This window comes from Otolemur garnettii, unplaced genomic scaffold, assembly GCF_000181295.1.
Source record: "Otolemur garnettii isolate 467f Iridium unplaced genomic scaffold, OtoGar3 scaffold00124, whole genome shotgun sequence".
Classification (NCBI taxonomy): Eukaryota; Metazoa; Chordata; class Mammalia; order Primates; family Galagidae; genus Otolemur; species Otolemur garnettii.
The window spans coordinates 393,188-412,444 of record NW_003852519.1 but is presented as its reverse complement, the minus strand read 5'-3'; the positions used below and the strand labels follow the sequence as shown (position 1 = coordinate 412,444).

The window sequence follows — 19,257 nt, the reverse complement described above, 5'->3', positions numbered from 1 at the left end:
AAAGAGGAAGAAAGAAGAGGAGGAAGAGGAAGAAGGAGAAGTCGAAGAAGAAAGTGCCCTGTGACTAGCAAACCTCTATACAGTTGTAAACCAGTACTGGTTATTGCAGGAGTGATGATCACTAACACAGCAGACAAACACTTTTAATTACTATATATCCACTTGATAAAGTTCCAAAAATGTAAGAGTCCCAGAGTTTTCCATAAACACAAGCCACATCTGCTCCTCTGAGAGCCCATCCTAACATGGGGTGACGCCTTCCTTCCCTCATCAGGCCTCGTGCCCTCACACGGACAGTTCCAGACCATTTAGACAAACACCAGACTAAACCGTGTATTTTCACTATCTAAGAAGAAAGGGTCCTCAAGCAAACTAACAGAGCAAATAAAACGCGTGGTAATATTTCCACACTGAAGGAACGTTGCAAGCCCATGATAGCTCTGGTGTCCACCTGTGGATAACGTGGAACCCAAGTCATTTTTGCCTACTTGCTGAAGCTTATCCTGAGACGCCCCCAAAAGTAACACTTCACTAGCCCGCTTCCTGTACGTTCAGAAAAATCAATAAAAATGTGTTTTTTAATAGGCTATACTTCTAACTTCTCATGGATTTAATCTAGTCTTTCCCTCTCCAAATACTAGGTTCAGTCTTTAAGCTGAGGCCCCGTTTGACATGGGGACGCTGATTAAACTCACAACTTGTTCTACTCAACACATACACACAGAGATCTGTTCCTTACACACCTCTAAACAACAAATACAGTAGTGGGGGACCCTGCCTGAAAACAAGCTCCAGTGCTTTTTCTAGAAGAAAGATTCACAGAGGAAAAAAATGTCATTTGTGTACCATACAGAGGTGTTCACCCTGTAGCCCATGGGACCTATGCAGATTATTTGAGAACTGTTTTGCTTATCTGTAGTGTTGCATATTGCAAAAAGTACAGCACCCATCTTTTTTTTTTTTTGCTTATCAGCTTTCATCAGTTTGTGTGTTTAATGTGTGGCCTAAGATACCTCTTCTTCTTCCGAAGTGTGGCAGAACAGAAAAAAAGTTGGACACCTCTGCGTCCTAGGTGACTTCATTTGACACTGATTCAGCTGGGAAAGCTACATCAAAGGGCAAGATTTTATAAAATCAGTAATGGAATGAAAACGCTCTTCGCATTATTCCCAGCAACCCCTTCTCCACACAGCGTTGGCCCTGGCCCTTCCTTGGTACACGCAAATGCAGCCCCACTCAGTTACAGAATGTGCCTTAGTTCTATCCGCTTCTGGAACTCACCTTTGGGATATTTGTTTTCCTTAACTTACCCCAAGGAGAACTATAGGACCAGCTGCCACATTTTTAGCTTTCACTCTTTGGAACAGGGAGCTTATTACATGTAAATGAAGAGACATAGAGGTTTGGCTGAGCCTATGGCCCAGTGGAGGATTCCTCAGAGGGGGCCTAGTGGCAGGTCCCAGCACCTTCAGCCCAAAGCAGAACTACCAGGTCCTGGTGCACCATAAAAAAAAACACTGCTGCAAACAGCGGTGCAAAAACAAGCCCATCAGGCCTTCTTCCCTCATCCCTGTCTCCTACTACTTCCTCTGCTCACACCTGATGAGACCCTCACGGCCCATTTCTCCCCCTACACATCATCTTCCTTGGCACATATGCTCATGCCCTCAGACAGCTGGCTTGTGATTAAAATGGACCAAACTAGGAAGTGCCAGAGAGAGTGAAGACTGTTGTATCAAATTTCCTTGGCCTGTTACAGGGACCCACCATGAACGCAGGGAATGCAGTGTGGTGGCCTGAGATCCAGTAAGCCTGTACTGCTCCAAACCTGGCTCGGTCACCAATGGGCTGAAGCAAAGAGCTTAGCAATCTGGACCCCCTCTCTATAAAAATGAGGGGTTGGCCCAGGAGATCTCTAAGGTTTCTCAACTCTGAATATCTCCAAGTTCCCTGATTCTATTGTCAGAGGAACTGGGGAAACAGAGAAGCCTGTTAATCTGAACCTTTTAAAGTGATTCCTCAAACACCTTTGTTGTATTTCTTACTCAATTCCTTCTCTTATTTTGACACAGAAGTATTTTTGAGAATTTTATCAAAATAACAAAACATTAGTGTTCTATCAAAAATCTATTAAGAATTTTTCATTGGACACTCCTGGAGTGCTCTAGCCCTCTATGAGGCACTGATGGGCCCCTATTAAATGCTTTCTATAAGCCAGCAGATGAATGTGTTAAGTCACCCTGAGGTCACATACAGCCAGAGGGAGGAAAGGACCCTGGCCTCCTCCCACCCCTCACTTCAAATCAGCGAACATGACTGAGAAACACTTTTATGCCGGCTGCCAAGCTAGGTACTAGATACCAAGATATGTATCACTAAAGCCAAAGAGCTAAGAGTCCAGGAGGAGAGATCAAGGGAGTCTCCTGGTTAAGGAAAAGAAAAAGAAAAAAACAGATTTTCTTCTGCTGCGACAGCTGACGATAAGGAGGGCAGGGAAGGAGGGGACCAGGGACATTATGCAACTAGTTTTTGTATTCTGGATCACCCTGGCCCACTAAAGCACTGTGCCAAGCCTAAAGAAGGGCCGTGTCTGCCGGGCCATAACCACTCTCGGCTGCAACTTGGCTGAACTTAAAACTGAACAGGTGACTTGAAGGGGTGAAGGCTGATGATGGAAAAAGACAGCCTCTTCCTTCTTCCTGTGACCAGCAGTCAGCCATGCAAACCTCTGAAAAAGAAAAAAAATGTTTTGACTTTTTAGGGGCAGTGATCTTGTCTCTATATTTAAATCGCCCCGAAACAGTCAGGAATTGAAGCATTTATAAACTCTCAGGACCAAAGTACCACAGTGTTTGAGGGGGGAGCCCAGCTCAGAGAAACAGTGGGACTCTGTGACAGTCTGGATGACCTTGAGCTGGTCAACCTTTCCTCTAATTGTAAAAAAGTTATGTCTGATATTAACTTGCCTAGGTAATGGGAACACACATGCAGCACAAAAGAAATATAGAAGCCCTTATGGGGCACTGATTGTCAACCACCACCACAAAAGCAATCTCTACGAAGGTGTCACTGATTCACCAATTCAGAAACTTTCACCTTGGCAACTCCACCCAAATCGAACACTACTCTTTCTCTAGCAGAACAGGCACTGCTCAGAAGTAAACAAAATACTTCCCTCTGTGGCGGCCTGTGGTCAGGCTCCTCTGTGCTCCACCTCACCAGCTGCTGAGGGGTTGCCTGCCTGCTGACCAGCTGCTTGGAAGGAATGAGAGCAAGTGAGGAAGGTTTCAGGCGTCGAGAGGAAGAGTGGGAGAAATCTCTCCATGTACAGAGAGACGTCCGTGTCACACTAGTTCGGTACATCAGATTCATCAGCTCATCCTTCAAAGCCTCTGACATTCATTCTCTACTCCATAGAAAAGCAATATTGTTTACTGAACTCTAAAAGCAAGCAACTTGCTTGTGGGTTACCAGCAAACATTTTTTATAATGCAGTCACTGTACCACATCCCAGGGACTAAATGAAATGCAGCACATCACCAGAACATTTTCAGATGACCTGAAATAATCCCAGTCCTTGATCTCTAGTGCTTATTATTGGAACACTGTGAATTAAACAAACTTCATGGAAAGATCCTCTTCACATGTATGTACTTAAACACAAGCACAGTCTAAGCATACTAGTTCCATAAAGACCAATATAAAATAAAAATGATATGGTCATTACTGGTAAAGAACATTAAATCTATTTTAGTTACAAAGAAGAACATAGTAATGAAAAGAGGCACCCTGGAAGAACCAAGAGTACAAGCATTAAAGAAAAAAATTGACATGCAAATTACAGATACAATTTTTATGTCACATTTAAGAATGTGTTTTCTTTGGTACTGGTTTTGTATGTGTAAGGAAAAGGACTCTTGTACGCTTCTCCCACTAAAGAAAAAAGCCGCTCAGTAGCGCTCTGCCTCAAGTACCATCAGAAGAGTGAGATGCACTTTAGAAGAAGTATCAAGAAAAGTCGCAAAAAACATTGCTTTTGTGGTTTTCTCTTTAAAGTTAACTGCCATAGCATAACCATAGATTTTCCTGATGTTACATTTATTGTCATAAAGCTAAATGCAATTTACTGATTTAATACCCCATTATTTAGTTAACTCTGTTTGTGTTACAAAGTGTCAAATAAATTATTATCCATATCCAGGATATCTATACAGCAGGATTTTCCTGAACTGGATGTAGAAACTAATTTATAAGGTAAAAGAAACTGGTTTTGAAGTACCAAAGTACCCTACATTCTTTAGTGTGGCATCCTCTTCCACGCCCACAGGGGATAGTGCTACCCCCAGATATTTACAAATGCAAGAAGTTCCACCCAGCATTTTTGTGAGGCAAAAACAAAGAAACCCACCCTACCCTGTGAATTCACATTAGTCTTACCTTAAATCCTGAAAATCTTTCCTGATAAGAAACACTAAACTCTGCCTCTATTAGGAAAACCAAGTTAGCAAGTTTGATAAAATACTGCCTTTCCCCTCAACAGATGCTAATTAAAAAGCAGTGTAAAACCAGGAAAAGTTTTTCTAGTGCCCCACAGATGAAGAAAACAGGTTATTTGCCCACTTAAATAGGCCAAGCCAAAAACAAACTTCAGCAGTGTTAGACTCTTGTAGGAGCAGAAGGTCTTCCACCTGAGTACTGATGGAAAAGTGAAATTAATCAAGTACACAATAAATGCAGCACTGGGAAAAATAACTGGGCGTTATGGATAAATCATCCTGCCTCCCAATGGTGGCAAACTTTACAACAACTTTTTACAAGCAACAAACGGCAGCACCACAAGTCTTTATAGCTATAGAGATAGGCATACACACAGCTACTTGGAAACCAAGCCCTGTGTTTGCAAACATCCACCATCCTGCATATACAATACTGCAAAATATGGCCAGAAAGCTGGGAGATTTCTGCTCTTTGATATCCTCCCTGCACTGTCAAACACAGAAGGTCATTTTGCCTGGTCGCTTCTTTCTTTCTCTCCCTGCATCACACGAGTTTTCTACTTTGGGATTGCTCAACTTTCATACGCATCGGAGTAAAATAACTATTCAGCAACTTTATTCACCTTGGCTTAAAAAAAAAAAAAATTCATTGTGCAATGCCCAGGAAAAGCTGACACCAGGACTGTCTCTCCGACAGCACTTGCAATTACAATGGGGGGTTGGGGGGGGGAGGATCCTGTCTGATCAGATCCAGAGTCCTTAAAAAAATAAAAAAAGAAAGAAAGAAACTATTCCATCGTATGGGGGCTGAAGAACTTTTTTCCTAAGAAGACCACCCCTCGGGAACAAAAGTTACATCTCAGTCACATGTTGGTACGTGTAGAATAAGGAGCAGGGATTTTTTAAAGCGCACTAATTACGGGGGTGTTTTACAGTTCTGGAGACATTCCGGGTTCCTCCTGACCAATTGTGATCAGCATTTCATTGTCAAAAAGAAAGGGGGTGGGGGCCAAGGAGCCCGCAAGGGCTCGGCGGGGGGTAGTAGCAAGGTTACGCTAAAGGGTACAGCCGCCGCCGCTGCCGCGAGCTGCATCTGGTTCCCTCGCGCCCCAAATAATTTACTGCGAGCAGAGCAACTGCAACAGCCCACTCTGAGGAGCCCAGCACGACTGCCCTGGCGGTGCGTGCAGCTCAAGGTTTTCGACCAACGGAGAGGGAGGGGAGAAGATTTTTACCTTAATGCTACACTGAGCAGGAGTCTCAGACATGTCTCACAGCGAGAGAGATCAGGAAGTTCTCAGGTTTTTTCCACTTTCCTTTCCTTTCCCCAACCCAGAAATGCTCCACGGCCAGCCGGACTCGGTCATTTAAGAAGTTTCTTCCAGCATTTCCCCCCGGCAGCCGCCCCGGGGGTCTGCGAGCGCGCGGGGCGGGCGGGGCGGCCGCGGAGTTTGGTGCGCCGGGCGGCGGGGGCGTGGGAGCCGGGCCGAGCGCGGCGGCGGGGTCTGCAGGTCGCGGTGCGGCGACCCGGGGCGCAGCCCGGCCAGCCTCCCGGTCTCTCCTCCCACCCGCGGCCGGCGCCCCCGCCCCCGCCCTCCCGCCGCTCTCTCGAATGTTTTCCTTCCTGGAAGAGAGAAACTGAAAGGCAGAACTGAGAAAGCTCTTTGCTCATTGATCTTGAGAGTTTCAGTGCAGAAACTGACGTGAATTCCCAGCACTGAGCTCTGCCTCTTAAAGGAGCCACCAGGAAATAAAAGCTCGGGTTACAGCCTGGCATCGGGGAAATAAAAGCCGGGCTGGGGGAGGGGCAGCCACGGGGGCGCGGGCGGAGGACACCGGGGGATCCGGGTGCGCCAGGCCGCAACTGCGGACGAGGCGCACGGCGCAGCACCCCCAGGTCAGTCTCCGGCGCGGGGGCCAGCCCTGCGCGCCGAGACCCCAGCCGGCCCAGGTGAACGGCGACCGGCTTCGCGAAGACACCTTGGAAACACGTTACATCTTGACCCCAGAACCACAAAACAGATTTTATTCAACTCCTCCCACCTCCCCTAGCTCGGTCTCTTAGACACATGCATATGCACACGGCTTCTAACATGTTTCCCGGCGCGCGGATGCAAGGAAAATAATTATGTACGCAGGGCCATTCCGGTAAGAACGCGGAACCCGGAGGAGGAAATAAAACAATAGCCTTTGTTCTGCTTCTCGACCGCTGCCTCTTTAAGAGAATCCATCAGGAAATGGGAGATCGGGTTACAGACTGCACACCGGGAAACGTGGGGCGAGCGAGCGCCGGAGCGCGACGGCGGAGACAAAGCCGGGCGGCCGCGCCGCAGAAGCAGAAGGCCGGTGGGGCGGGGGGTTGCTGGGGAAGGTGGGCGCCCCGGAAAGACCCGCGGGTTGGGGGCTGCGGCTGCCGCAGGCGCTTCCCCCAGCGAGCACGCGCTCTGGGGAAGGGGAGGCTACAGGGCAGTTATCAGAGGCAGCTGAGTTCCTTTTCCTGACTACCCCCCTCCCGTTTCGAAATCCACTGCCCATTTAAAGAAATAGCGGCCGCTACCAACCGAAATAGGTGACTCGACTACAAAGTTGACAGGACCTGTTCCTGCAGATAATACCCCTCCAAAGGACCGCTTCTCTCAAACAGTCGTCGGCCAGTTGCATGACTCTGGGGTCCTGCAGGGAGGAATATTCGGTTGGGAAAACAGTTGGGGGAAGTTAAAGCCAGCAGGCCAGAGGGTTCTAGCCTTGATCTTAAGTAGTCTGATCACTTTTGTTTATTATTTACAGACTCTTAAATTGTTCTGGAGTGTCCACCACAAAAGACTTAGAACATTATGTTTAAATTCTAGACCCTGTTAATATATACATAGGGGTTTAATGTGTGGATGTGGAATATAAAACGGAAATTTGTAATTTTGTTTTTATATAATGACAGGTTAAATGCCCTATAAATACATATGTATACGTATCTATACGTTCTCTGCACCGGACCGGAACATATTTCCCAGATCTTACCCATCCTGTGTATTTTACCTACCCACTTTTCTTCACCTCTCTGCGTGATAAAATGTGTTCAGACTTGCACATACAGTACTTTGTTCACACGTTGATCGGAACACTCTGGACCAGAATGTATTAAAAGAAGATGGGGCAGGAAAGAGTCCTGTTGCCGGGAAGGTGGGAATGGGTTTGTGAGCCTGCAAGAATCTCAGCAGTTTTTGCCACCTAGTGGCCCTACCCTCCCTGTCAGAGCTCAGTCTTTGTGCACACCAGCTCCTCTGCTTTTACCCACCGGATCCTCCCCCTCAATAATTATCTGTGCACCTTTGCCCCTCTTAACTGATGTTGCAGATATTGGTTCCGATGTCTCATTGCTGGGTTAAATCCTCTACATCACCTACCGGTATGATATCTGACAACTCAATCAGGATTGCAGCAACCTAGGGGAAAAATAGCTCCTATCCTATGAGCTTCTGAGATTAAATGAGAAAATATATACAGATGCTTCCTTAGCAGGGAGCTACATATTCTACGTATTTAAAGTTAGGGACAATTATTCTTTAACCCCAGGGTGGAATTAACCCTCAATTTTCAGCCTAACTCTCCCTTAACCTTCTCCAAGTGATCTATGGACATGTAGTTTAAGGTAGAATGTTTGTGCTTCCAAAGTACACAGTGACAGCTGTAGCAAAAGCTACATTTAAACCCAGGGGTTGACAATCTCTGTCAAGGCCCGGAGAGTAGATATTTTAGTCTTTATGGGTCAGGAGGCAAAATTGAGGACGTTAGGAAGATGTTTAATACTTACATAACAGATGTCCACAATTTTGTTATCGACAAAATGAAAAGTATCATAATAATTTTAATACAGGGCTGTTAATGAGAGGAATGGAAATCTTTCAGGGGATTGCCCTCTGAAAGGAGGTGCAAAAAGTGCTCTTTATCATCAAAATTGCAAATGTTCATCTGTGGATGCTAATTTTTTACGAGATGGTGTGTACTTCATTTTTGAAAATGTCTTTCCACCCAGACAGGTACTGCAAAATATTAATATCAATCCACAAGTGTGTGATTTTACTTGAGTGTACTTGCTTAGATGGCATTCCTAAAATTCTATCAGAACTCTATTAATCCTTTTGATAGTTCTTTAGCATGCCATTACATTGCAGATTAATCACTTACAGTTGAAGGTTAGGTGGAAGCTCTTCACTGCTACAGTTCAGTGGATTTTATATATGGAAATTTCCTTTGCACTCGCATTGAAATCCAAAAAACACCATTGGCACTGTAGTTGGAATTCAGAAAAATATAACTGCTGCAACTTTGTGTTGGAATGGAGATCTTGCTTCTTGTTTTAACTTCTGACAGCATGGGAGTTGTGTAAAACAGCTTGACATTATTTGTGATTCAAACAATGTTAGTTGTGTCAAAATGATTTTACCAGCAGTATAAGTTTTGCATATAAGCTCTATTTTGACTTATAATTTTAGGTTGAATTCATGAAAAAACATTATCAAATCTGTAGTAAAAGCTCATTTCCAAATCCATTCAGCATTCAGTAATAGTGGGTGAGGGAAGAGTTCTTTTTATTCACTCATTTCACTCTATTCTTTGTGTCTTAATTTCTTTGCGGTAAATTGGATATTTTTTATATTCCACCTAAATTCCTAGATCGTCTTTCTAGCTTTTCTTCTTTATGTTAAATATAGGGCTTGCTCTTTAAGTTATAATTTGCATATTTAATTATCACAGTCTACCTTGAAACAATACTATTATATTTTGTGAATCTATAAACATTTACAACAACATAATTCCCATTTATCCATCTCCCATCCTCTGTGACGTTGTTGTCTTATGTTACACTTCTCCATGTTATAAAATTTGTAAATACATACATATAATGAATGTATTAAAATATGTGTTTCTTTTTATTTTGCCTAGATTTGTATCCTTTCTGGTATTTTTTTATTCCTTTTTGCAGATCTGGTTTTCCATCTGGTATCACTTCTCTTCTTTAAGAACTTCTCTCAGCGTTTCTTGTAGTGCTGTCTTTTGGAGATGAAATCTCTCAGCTTTTGTATGTCTGAGAATGTCTTTACTTCATGTTCATCTTTGAAGAATATTTTTACTTTATATAAAATTCAAGGTTGATAGATTTTTATTTCCTGTCAGCACTTTAAACGTGTCCTTCTTCATCTGTCTCCATTATTTTGATAAAAAGTCATTTGTACTTATTTTGGTGCCCCTGTGGGCAGTGTAATTCTCCCCTCTCTGGCTACTTTTAAGATCTGCTCTTTAAAATCGGTTTTCAGGATTTTGACTATGAGGTGCCTAGGTATGGTTTTCTTTTCATTTGTACTATTTGATATCAGCTGCAGTTCTGGGACCTATACGTTGATATCTTTCATTGGTTTTAGAAAATTCTTATTAATTATCTCCGAACATTTTTATGCTCAGTCTACTCGTCCTTTTCTTTTATTGCTCCCAATACAAGTGTTAGACCATATGATGTTGTTCCATAAATCTCAAATACTGTTTTATCTTTTTTCTCTTTGTGTTTCAATTTGAATGCTTTCTATTTGTGTCTTTTCAAGTTTCCTTCTGTTTTTTTTTTCAATTTACTGTTAATCTCATCTAATTAATTCTTTACTTCTGATAATATATTTTTTATTTTTACCATTTCTATTTAGTTTTTTAATACTTTTCCTGAACTTGCCCATCTCTTTGCACATGGTTTCTACCTTTTCCTTTAAATCCTTTAGTATTTTTGTTACACTGTGATGATTCTAAAACTTTTGCTGTTTTCTTGGTTAACTTCTATTGATAGTTCACCTTCTTGGCCATGGGTCACCATTTTTTTTTTGTTGTGTGTATTTTTGTATGTGTGTGTCTTGATAGTTTTTGACTGTGTGCAACTATAGTACACAATGAATTAAATGAAATTTCCTCCAAAAATGTTAACACATCTGCTCCTATAAGGCCACTAGGGTTGGGACCAATATAATCTGTAGTTGAGCTGGGTTTGTTATAGCTTTAGTTTGATTTGGTTTACCACCTGCTTCAAATATGTTGAAGGCAGGATTAGGACTTTTCCTGTAATTGCTCTAATTATCTTAGAGCAATTATTCTCCGCTTTTCTGTCCTGATAGTTGTCTTTCTTAGCATCAATTCTTATGATAGGATCTCTCTTCAATCTTGCTTCCCTACCCACATCTTTGTTAACTAAAGGCATGGAGTGCTGAGGATTTTTACTCAGCTCTCCTGCCCCTTTACATTTCTTATTAGCTGAAAGCCCAATGATCTCTGAGACATTTTCTCAGCAGTTCTTCACTGCCCTTGTTTTTGTGGTCCTACCCTAGTAGTTAGTGAACATCAGTGGTAAAAAAAAATGTGAGTTGATGTGGCATTGCTATGTACTTGTGGCTTCCTTTGATTCTAACCTGGCACATCAGCCCAGGTATTGCCATTAAATTTTGTTAACAACTAGAGTGGTTTCTTCTTACCATCACATATGATGTGCTCCTCCTCCCTCCACTTCAGTCAGGGATGAGAATCATTGTGGGCCTTTACTCTCATGTGAAGGGCTATCACTTTCTGAAGTTTATCTCAGGCTTCTTTGTGTTCTTATCTCTCTGCTGGTCTTATAATTATGTAGCCTATCTGGTTTGTTTGGGGTCTAAAGAGTGAATTATGGTCTCTTATGACTTTTTACATACAAACTGGAAGAGCAACCTGCATGTCAAATCTTTGTTCTTCAAAATCGTGGTGAGAAGGAGCAAAGGGTGAGGAGTTTGGGGAAGTAGATATATTTAATTTAAAAACAGGTAGCCATTATTATAATGTTATACTTTAAAAATGGAAGTAATATTTTTAACAATACAAACTATAATAACAAGCACCATCCTTGTATCTATGCCAACCAGAAATTCCTTAACTTAATAGGCATGCTTTTTAAAGAAGGATCTGTCATAGCTGGTAGAAAGAGAAAGAAGAAATCCTTACGCTTATCCAAGTAAGACATGGATTCAGTGACCTAACCTATCCATTCTCTTTATTATAAAGTCAGGATACAGTCAAAGAAGTGGAATTATGCATGTGCAAACACATGTATATATGTATGTTTTGCTTCTCTAATTTCATGCTGACTTATAGAGTGAAAGAAATATTCATATATGGTAGAACTTCTATAAGTTGACTGCCCACGGGACTGTAACAAACTGGTCAATGAACAGAGGTGGTTCACTTAAAAAACTAAATCTACTGTATTGATACATATATGTGGTTCCTGTGAAAGTTAGGTTAATTTAAGGAGGTGGTCAATGTAAGTAAGAATCAACTACGGAGGTTCTGCTATATATAGGGCAGCCATTTTTGAAGAGAAGATAGATGTAAAGTAGGTGAAATCAAGAACAAGCTAGAGTTCAAAAGCGTGAACCAGACCATGAAGATGGACTGAAACCCATGTCAGTTCTCATTGCCTCTGACTTTGACAGTGTGGGTGTTCTACACAAGCTGGGAATTTTTGTCATGGAACTAAACACACACACACACCTGACCCAGGAGTTACAGAAGCTGAAGAAGGATTCTGTCAAAGATGGAACAGTTGCAGCCTCAGCCACTGCCTCATACCCATGAGAAGGGCCAACAGATAAATGACGATGTGCATGAGCTACAGAATGTCTGTGATTTCATATCTACCTTACCAATCACTTAAGACTCTTTCCGTGGCTCACCATAACTGGAAACATAACAGGGAAGGGAATTCCAGGAATATAGTTCAACCTGGCCAAGTTGTCACAGTAGAAAGTCACTACACATACAAATTAGCTTTCTATCAGCCAATTCTTTGGCAGTTATAATAGTTGTAGAATTTTTCAGGGCTTTTGTCACATTTTTTAAAATCTAAATATGCCTTCTCTCTATGGCATCCCCATCTTTTGTACTAATGCCACTATATTAGTAAACTCCAAATTAATGAAACTCAAAATAATTTTTGGCATACTGCTGCTTTTTTTATGCCATGTATATTGCCTGTTGCCAAATCATTTTGTTTCATTCATGGATTCTCCATGCTTCCAGTCATCTTTCTAGAAGCAGCAACTCTCCAGTTTGGTTTATTCCCATTTCCCTTTTTCCACTGCTACATTTCTGTAGTTCATCTATCATCACTATTGAATCTTTCATCTCTGCTAAAACCATGTATTAGTTAGCATTCTCTAGAGAAACCGAATCAATAGGAGATAGATATGTAAGAAGAGATTTATTAGGGGAATTGGCTCATGCAATTATGCAGAACAAGAAGTCTCAAGATGTTTAACCATCCTGGTCCCAAGATGAGAACCAGGAAAGCTGGTGGTATAATTCAGTGTGAGTCCAAAAACCTAAGAACTAGGAACTCCAGTGTCTGAGGTCAGAAGAAGATGGATGTCCTAGCCCAAGAAAAGAGAGAAAGAATTCACCCTTCCTCTACTTTTTGTTCTATTTGGGCTTTCAATGGATTGGGTGGTGCCAACCTATGTTGGTGAGGATAGATATTGTTTACTAAGGCTAATCTCTTCCAGAAACACCCCCACAGACACACTTAGAAATAATATTTTACCAGCTACCTGAGCATACCTTAGTCAAGGTGACATACAAAATTAACTATCAACCCTCCCATTTCTGTTTTTAGTCTTTGTCTCATGTTATTCAAAATGTATCCATACATGCAAATTTATTTTTCTATCAAGTAGTACCTGAAAACCACCTTTTTCATAAACCCATCTCACACTACTATAAACAGGTATCTGAAAGTTAAGGAGTAAGAATTCTGGAGTGGATTTATCATGTAATAACCGGTCAGTTGCCCCTTAATTATGACCTGGGAGAGTTTCCCTGCCTCAAGGCTTTAAGAAATATATTGTTGGGGTGGCGCCTGTGGCTCAGTGGGTAGAGCGCCAGCCCCATATACTGAGGGTGGCAGGTTCAAACCCAGCCCTGGCCAAACTGTAACAAAAAAATAGCCGGGCATTGTGGTGGGCACCTGTAGTCCAGCTACTTGGAAGGCTGAGGTGAATCTCCTAAGCCCAGGAGTTGGAGATTGCTGTGAGCTGTGTGATGCCATGGCACTCTTCTGAGGGTGATAAAGTGAGACTCTGTCTCTACAAAAAAAAAAAAAGAAAGAAAGAAAGAAAGAAATATATTGTTGAAGCAAACACCAGCATCCTTGTGGAGTTCTGAGGTAGCCATTCTCTGTAAGCCATTAATGCTTCTCTTGAGCTGGAGATGGTGGGATAATGGCATGGCAGGCACCAACTGACATCACTTACCTATCTTAACTACCAGGGGCAAGAAAACATGATTGTATTAATGTACAGCAGAGTTGAAGTGGTAATCAGAATAGTTTTATCTTTGGCATTGGCTAACTTGTTTTGATATCCCTAGGATAAAAATAAATGGACAGACTGCTAAAGTCTTATTTGATTTGTATACACAAAAAAGATCTGTTTCTGGAGTGGAGAAGTCTGACTTAAATGTTAGAACAGACAGTCCTGTATCCTCAACTTATCTCCAGACTTGATCCATTCCATAGACATAAAGGCTCTTGACATTAAGGGCAGGCAGTTCCCCTTAAGGACGAATGCTGCTACTGCCCAAAATGGATATCATAAATCTTCCTACCCTTTTCCATAGGGGCTTGTGGCCACTTGCCAGTGTGATTGTACATTGTAGGAAGAAAAATAAATGGAATTTGGGAGCATGACTGCAAACTCGCTCCTAGAAATTCATAAGGTCATTGTGGTGCCTCAGAGTAGGACCTTAAGAAGTCAGGGAATAAGGGGAATTTTGGCTTGGGCTCAGCTGATAGTGATACTGGTGACCTGTACCAACCCCGTAATTATTTTCCTGGTTCTAAAATGCAGACTTGGAATGTAGAATCCCCAAGTTGATTTCTTAGATTATGGGGGGGCCAGAAAAGAAGGCCAGAAAGAAGTCCCTAGAACTGCTTGTACCTGCCAAAATAGCAAATCAAAATGTACAATTCTTGGAGGGACTGCAGAGCGTAGTGTTGCCATAAAGGTCTTTAAATATGGATGACATTAATCCATTTCTGGGTTGATGGGCATTTAGGTTATTTTCACATCTTGGCAATTGTAAAGTAAGCTGCAATAAATAATCTAGTGATATATGTATACCATGGAATATACTATTCAGCCATAAAATAAGGTGGAGACTACATCAATTCCTGGATGGAACTGAAACATATTCTTCTTAGTAAAGTATCACAAGAATGGAAAAGGAAGTATCCAATGTACTCAATGTATTCAATACTAATATGAAGCCAGTAGACGATCTAATACAAACTCCCATAAGAGAAAAACTCAGTTCAATTCAAGTTGGGGGCAAGGGAGGGAGAGGAGATAGGGGATTGGTGTGCTCCCACTTACTGGGCACAATGTAAGTGTATGTGGCACACCTTCTGGGTGTGGGACACAACTGCAAGAAGGACTCTACCTAACAAATGCAAACATTGTAACTCACTTGTTTATACCCTCACATTAATCTGAAATTTAAAACAAATAAATACGAAATGGGTGGTAAGGACTACAGAAAGCAGTTTGTGTTTAAATGGTAGGTTCAACAATATATGTTCACTAGTCTATTTCAGGCCTTTATCAGCTCTTCAGCCTTCCGTTATCTTGTCTGAAGACATTGATGGTCTCTCCATTTTACAAGGTATAGTTTTTCATCCATTACAGTGATGGTACTGTGTTGACTGGACCTGATGAGCAAGAAGCAGCCAAAGCCAGACGATGAGAAATAAATTTCACAAAAGTTCAGGAGCCTTCCACTTTAGGGACTGCCTCCTCTGAACTGGGATATGGTGAAGAAATCTCTTAGAAGGTGGCAAAAAATTGTTGCATGTAGTGCTTCCCATCCCAAACAAAGACACACAACTTCTAGTGAGCTCCCTCACTAGAGGGGGGCCTCATGTAAGAGAAGGCTCTGCAAACAGTTCCTAGCTGTATGCCAGCTCCTCTATCCCTGAGGCCTTTGATATGGAGAAGATCCACTGATACACAAAATGTTTATGACAGATAGGGCATAGTAGGGCTTTTGGAAGGACCCTATTGGTGAATTATAGCACAGATCTTGAGGATTTGAGGGCAAAGCTATGCCATCTTCTACAGATAGCCATTCTTCTCTCAGGGAATAGCTTCCGACATCCTACTGGACCCTAGAAAAGACGAAATGCTTGACTTGGGACTACCCCAGATTGTCACTTAACTGATCCATCGTTCACCTGATCTAGGTATAGTTTGTACCGCAAAGCCAGAAGGTTGGGCATGCACAGTAACACCCCAGCATAAGTAGAAGCAATGTGTACAAGCTGGGTTTAAGCAGATCCTGAAGGTACAGGAAGTTGTATTAGCAACTGACTGCATTTCTTACGACTCTCATTCCTATTAATAGGCCATCTCTCTCTCAATCCACACTGCGGTCTCATGGGGAGTTCTCTGTGTCCACTTTAGGAAGGAAAAGTTCAGGCCTGATACAGATGGCTTTGTAGGGTTTGTAGCACCCCCTGGCAGTGGACAACTGCAGCAGTGAAGGCCCTTAGAAGTGACCCTAAGGGACAGAACTTAAAAGGAAATCTCTCCAGGGGACAGAACTGGATATGGATTGGGCTCTTCTGCCTCTGTCACTTCTGGCAAAACCACTGTGGTCTTACAAAATGCCTTATTCAGCCCTATGGTTTCCACACCACGTTGCTTCTAACCAGAAAACTACTTTTATACCAAATAAAGTGATGGAATTCAGGGGGCTTATCTTGTTCTTCATCATTTTTAGGTAGTTGGTCTGGTAAGATAGTGAGATGGTAGTTTGGAGATTCAGTTGTGGTGCCAGAGAGGTGACAACATTTTGCAGGGCTAGAGTGATGATTCCTAGGATGCAATTTATACAGAGTAGGCAACCCCCATGCGGTGCTTTTTTTTTTTTTTTTTTTTTAATACAGGTCAAAGAATTAAGGGAAGGAAAGAGGAGTGCCTTCTTTTATTACTAACCCTGATGGTCTACTAGCAGAAATTGGTCTTTGCATCCTCTCACCTTTGTGCTTTGTTGTTTAAGAAGTCTTAGTTCCTAAAGGAAGAGTGCTTCTATAGAGAACACCACAGTTCCATCAGACTGGAAGCTGAGACTGCAACCTGGCCGCTTTTGAGTCTCTTGTGTCACAGAAGCTAAAGGCATAAAATTGTCTTAGTAGGCTGGGCGCAGTGGCTCACACCTGAAATCCTAGCATTCTGGATGGCCAAGGTGGGAGGATTACTTGCAACCAGGAGTTTAAGACCATTCTGAGCAAGAATGAGACCCCATTCCTACTTAAAAAATAGAAAAACTAGCTGGGCATCATAGTGGGCACCTGGAGTCCCAGCTACTCAGAAGGCTGAAGCAGGAAGATCGCTTCAACCCAAGAGTTCGAGGTTGCTATGAGCCAGGCTGGTGCCATAGAACTCTAGCCTGGGCAACAGAGTGAGACACTGTCTCAAAAAAATAATTTTTTTTTTTTGCCTTACTATACTAGCTAGTGTGATTGATTCTGATTCTTAAGGGGAAACTGGGTTGCTAGTACATTATGGGAGCAGATAGGAGTATGTCTGGAATTGGACAGGTCCTCTGGGCATACCTCTTCATATTGCCATGGCCAAAAATGAATAGAAAATTGCAATAACTCAATACAGCAGATTTGGAAATGGTAAAGATCCTTCAAGAATGAAGGCTTGGGTTCTCCTCCAGGAACACCAAGTTCCTTGCTGAATGCAGAGAATACTGAGTAGGTAACAGGAAAAGGAAATTATGAATACCAGCTATGGCCGTGTGTACAGTTGCAGAAATGAAGATGGTAGTAGTTACGAGTACTATTTTTTTTAAAGGAAAAAGCTGAGAAGCAGTGCTTACGAGTACTATTTTTTTTTGACATGAATATATTTATATTTGTATACACATGAACACTTTCCCCCCTCATCCTTCTACTCTCTAACATAAAGTATCAACTTTATCTGGGAGCAGTAGCTCATGACTTTAGCCCTAGAACTTAGAGAGGCCAAGGTAGGAGGATCATCTGAGGCCAAGAGTTTGAGACCAGCCTTGACAAAATAACAGAGCCCTCATTTCAATCAATCAATCAGTCAATAACCTGGGCATGGTGGCACATGCCTGTAGTTCCCACTACTCAGAATGCTGAAGTGGGAGGACCACTTGAACCCAGGAGTTTGAGGTTACAGTGAGCTATAATCACACCACTGCTCTCTAGCCTGGGTTACAGAGTAATACTTTGTCTCCAAAGAAAGTAAAAATACAAAATAAATTTAACAAAAAGTTATTAACTTTATGCCTTAGAATTTAAATTACAGGATGTCAAAGGGAGCATGAGAGTGAACTAAAATATAAACAGACATCATCCAAAGATACATCTTGTTTGTGTATCCTTTGGGGGACAGGATCAGTGTCTTTTTTGGTAAATAAGATTTCATCATTAGTGGAAGCAGAAATTTAAGAGAGGATGTAGAGTTGTTAAAATGGAAAAAGAAGGACTACATGGACGTGTTCTGCTATTATCCACAATTCTTTTCCCCTTATGATTCTGAATTAGAGCTAGCCAAAGAGGAACCTGCCTGAAATCTGGAAGGCAGAAGTAGAGGGGCTTTCAGAAGCTTCCTGCGCTCAGATATGGTGATGGAGAAATGCAGAGGTCCTGCCTGGATCTGAGGTTGTCCTCACATGCCTTCAATTCCTGGTTCAGCCACAGAGTTTCCCATAGGTCTCTCCAAGGGCTCCCTTTTTGTGGTCTCATGTGGGCAGTTGCGTACAATAGGCCTGTTGGATTTCCTTGTGCATTTCAACCTGTCCACCTGGGCTAGCGTGTCTACTTGATCGTATTGACTGCTCAATGGTATGGCTCACGTGAGAAAGGAATGACAAATGATTGATTTTTTTCTCTCTTCATTTGAATAGTTCCCTGTCATCTTAACAAAGTGATCAACTGGCATGTCTCTCAAGTATCCAAACTCGTGGATTTAAACATACTTGATTTATTTCAATGCATTGGGATGAGTGTCCTCATTCATGTTCAAATTGTCCATCCTTGGCCATCACTCACCTCCTAATAGATAACAGTTGTGTTGTCATTTACTACATCACATTCTTAAACTCCTGTTATTATGGCTCCTTTCACCCTTTTCACTTTTTAATTTCAATTCAGGAGATTATTTACTTTTTAATGACTATGTTTGATTGCATTACAGTTCAGAGATTTTTGTTGTTTGATTCTGGTATTTTTGGAAATTTGCTGAAAAGCTTTATATCCATGTAGAGAGGTTGACAACTTTTTCTGTAAAGGACCAGATAGTAAATATTTTCAGCTTTTTAAGCCATGTTCTCTCTTCACCTTGTCAATTTTTTTACTTTATGTAACTTGATATTATTTTATTTGGTGCTTATCAGTTTAGAATTTTTATATTTTCTTGGTGAATTGATCTTTTAAAAATTATTATGTATGTCTCTCTTCATACCTAATAATTTTTTGGTCTTAAAATCTATTATTTCTGATAAAAATATAGCCATATCAGCTTTCTTTCTCTCTTTCATTTTTTCCTTTGTGGAGACAGGATCTCATTCTGTCACCCCAGCCAGAGTGCAATGGTATCATAGCTCACTGTAATCTCAAACTCCTGGGCTCAGGTGACCTTCATGCCTCACCTTCCTAAGCAGCTGGGACTAA

The 19,257-nt window shown here is 41.9% G+C and overlaps 1 protein-coding gene across 2 annotated transcripts in view; it reads right to left on the bottom strand.

Moving 5' to 3' along the window:
- The window catches only part of ETV6 (ETS variant 6), a 230,623-nt gene extending 224,560 nt beyond the window's left edge, over nt 1-6,063 (bottom strand). Inside the window, exon 1 of one of the 2 annotated variants that reach the window (XM_003797768.3) lies at nt 5,732-6,063. In XM_003797768.3, coding sequence (XP_003797816.1) covers nt 5,732-5,764 — 33 coding nt within the window. In that variant the 5' untranslated portion in view covers nt 5,765-6,063. The remainder of the gene's footprint in view (nt 1-5,731) is intronic. The other variant, XM_023517915.1, reaches the window with a different exon arrangement.
- Nucleotides 6,064-19,257: the final 13,194 nt, after the last annotated feature.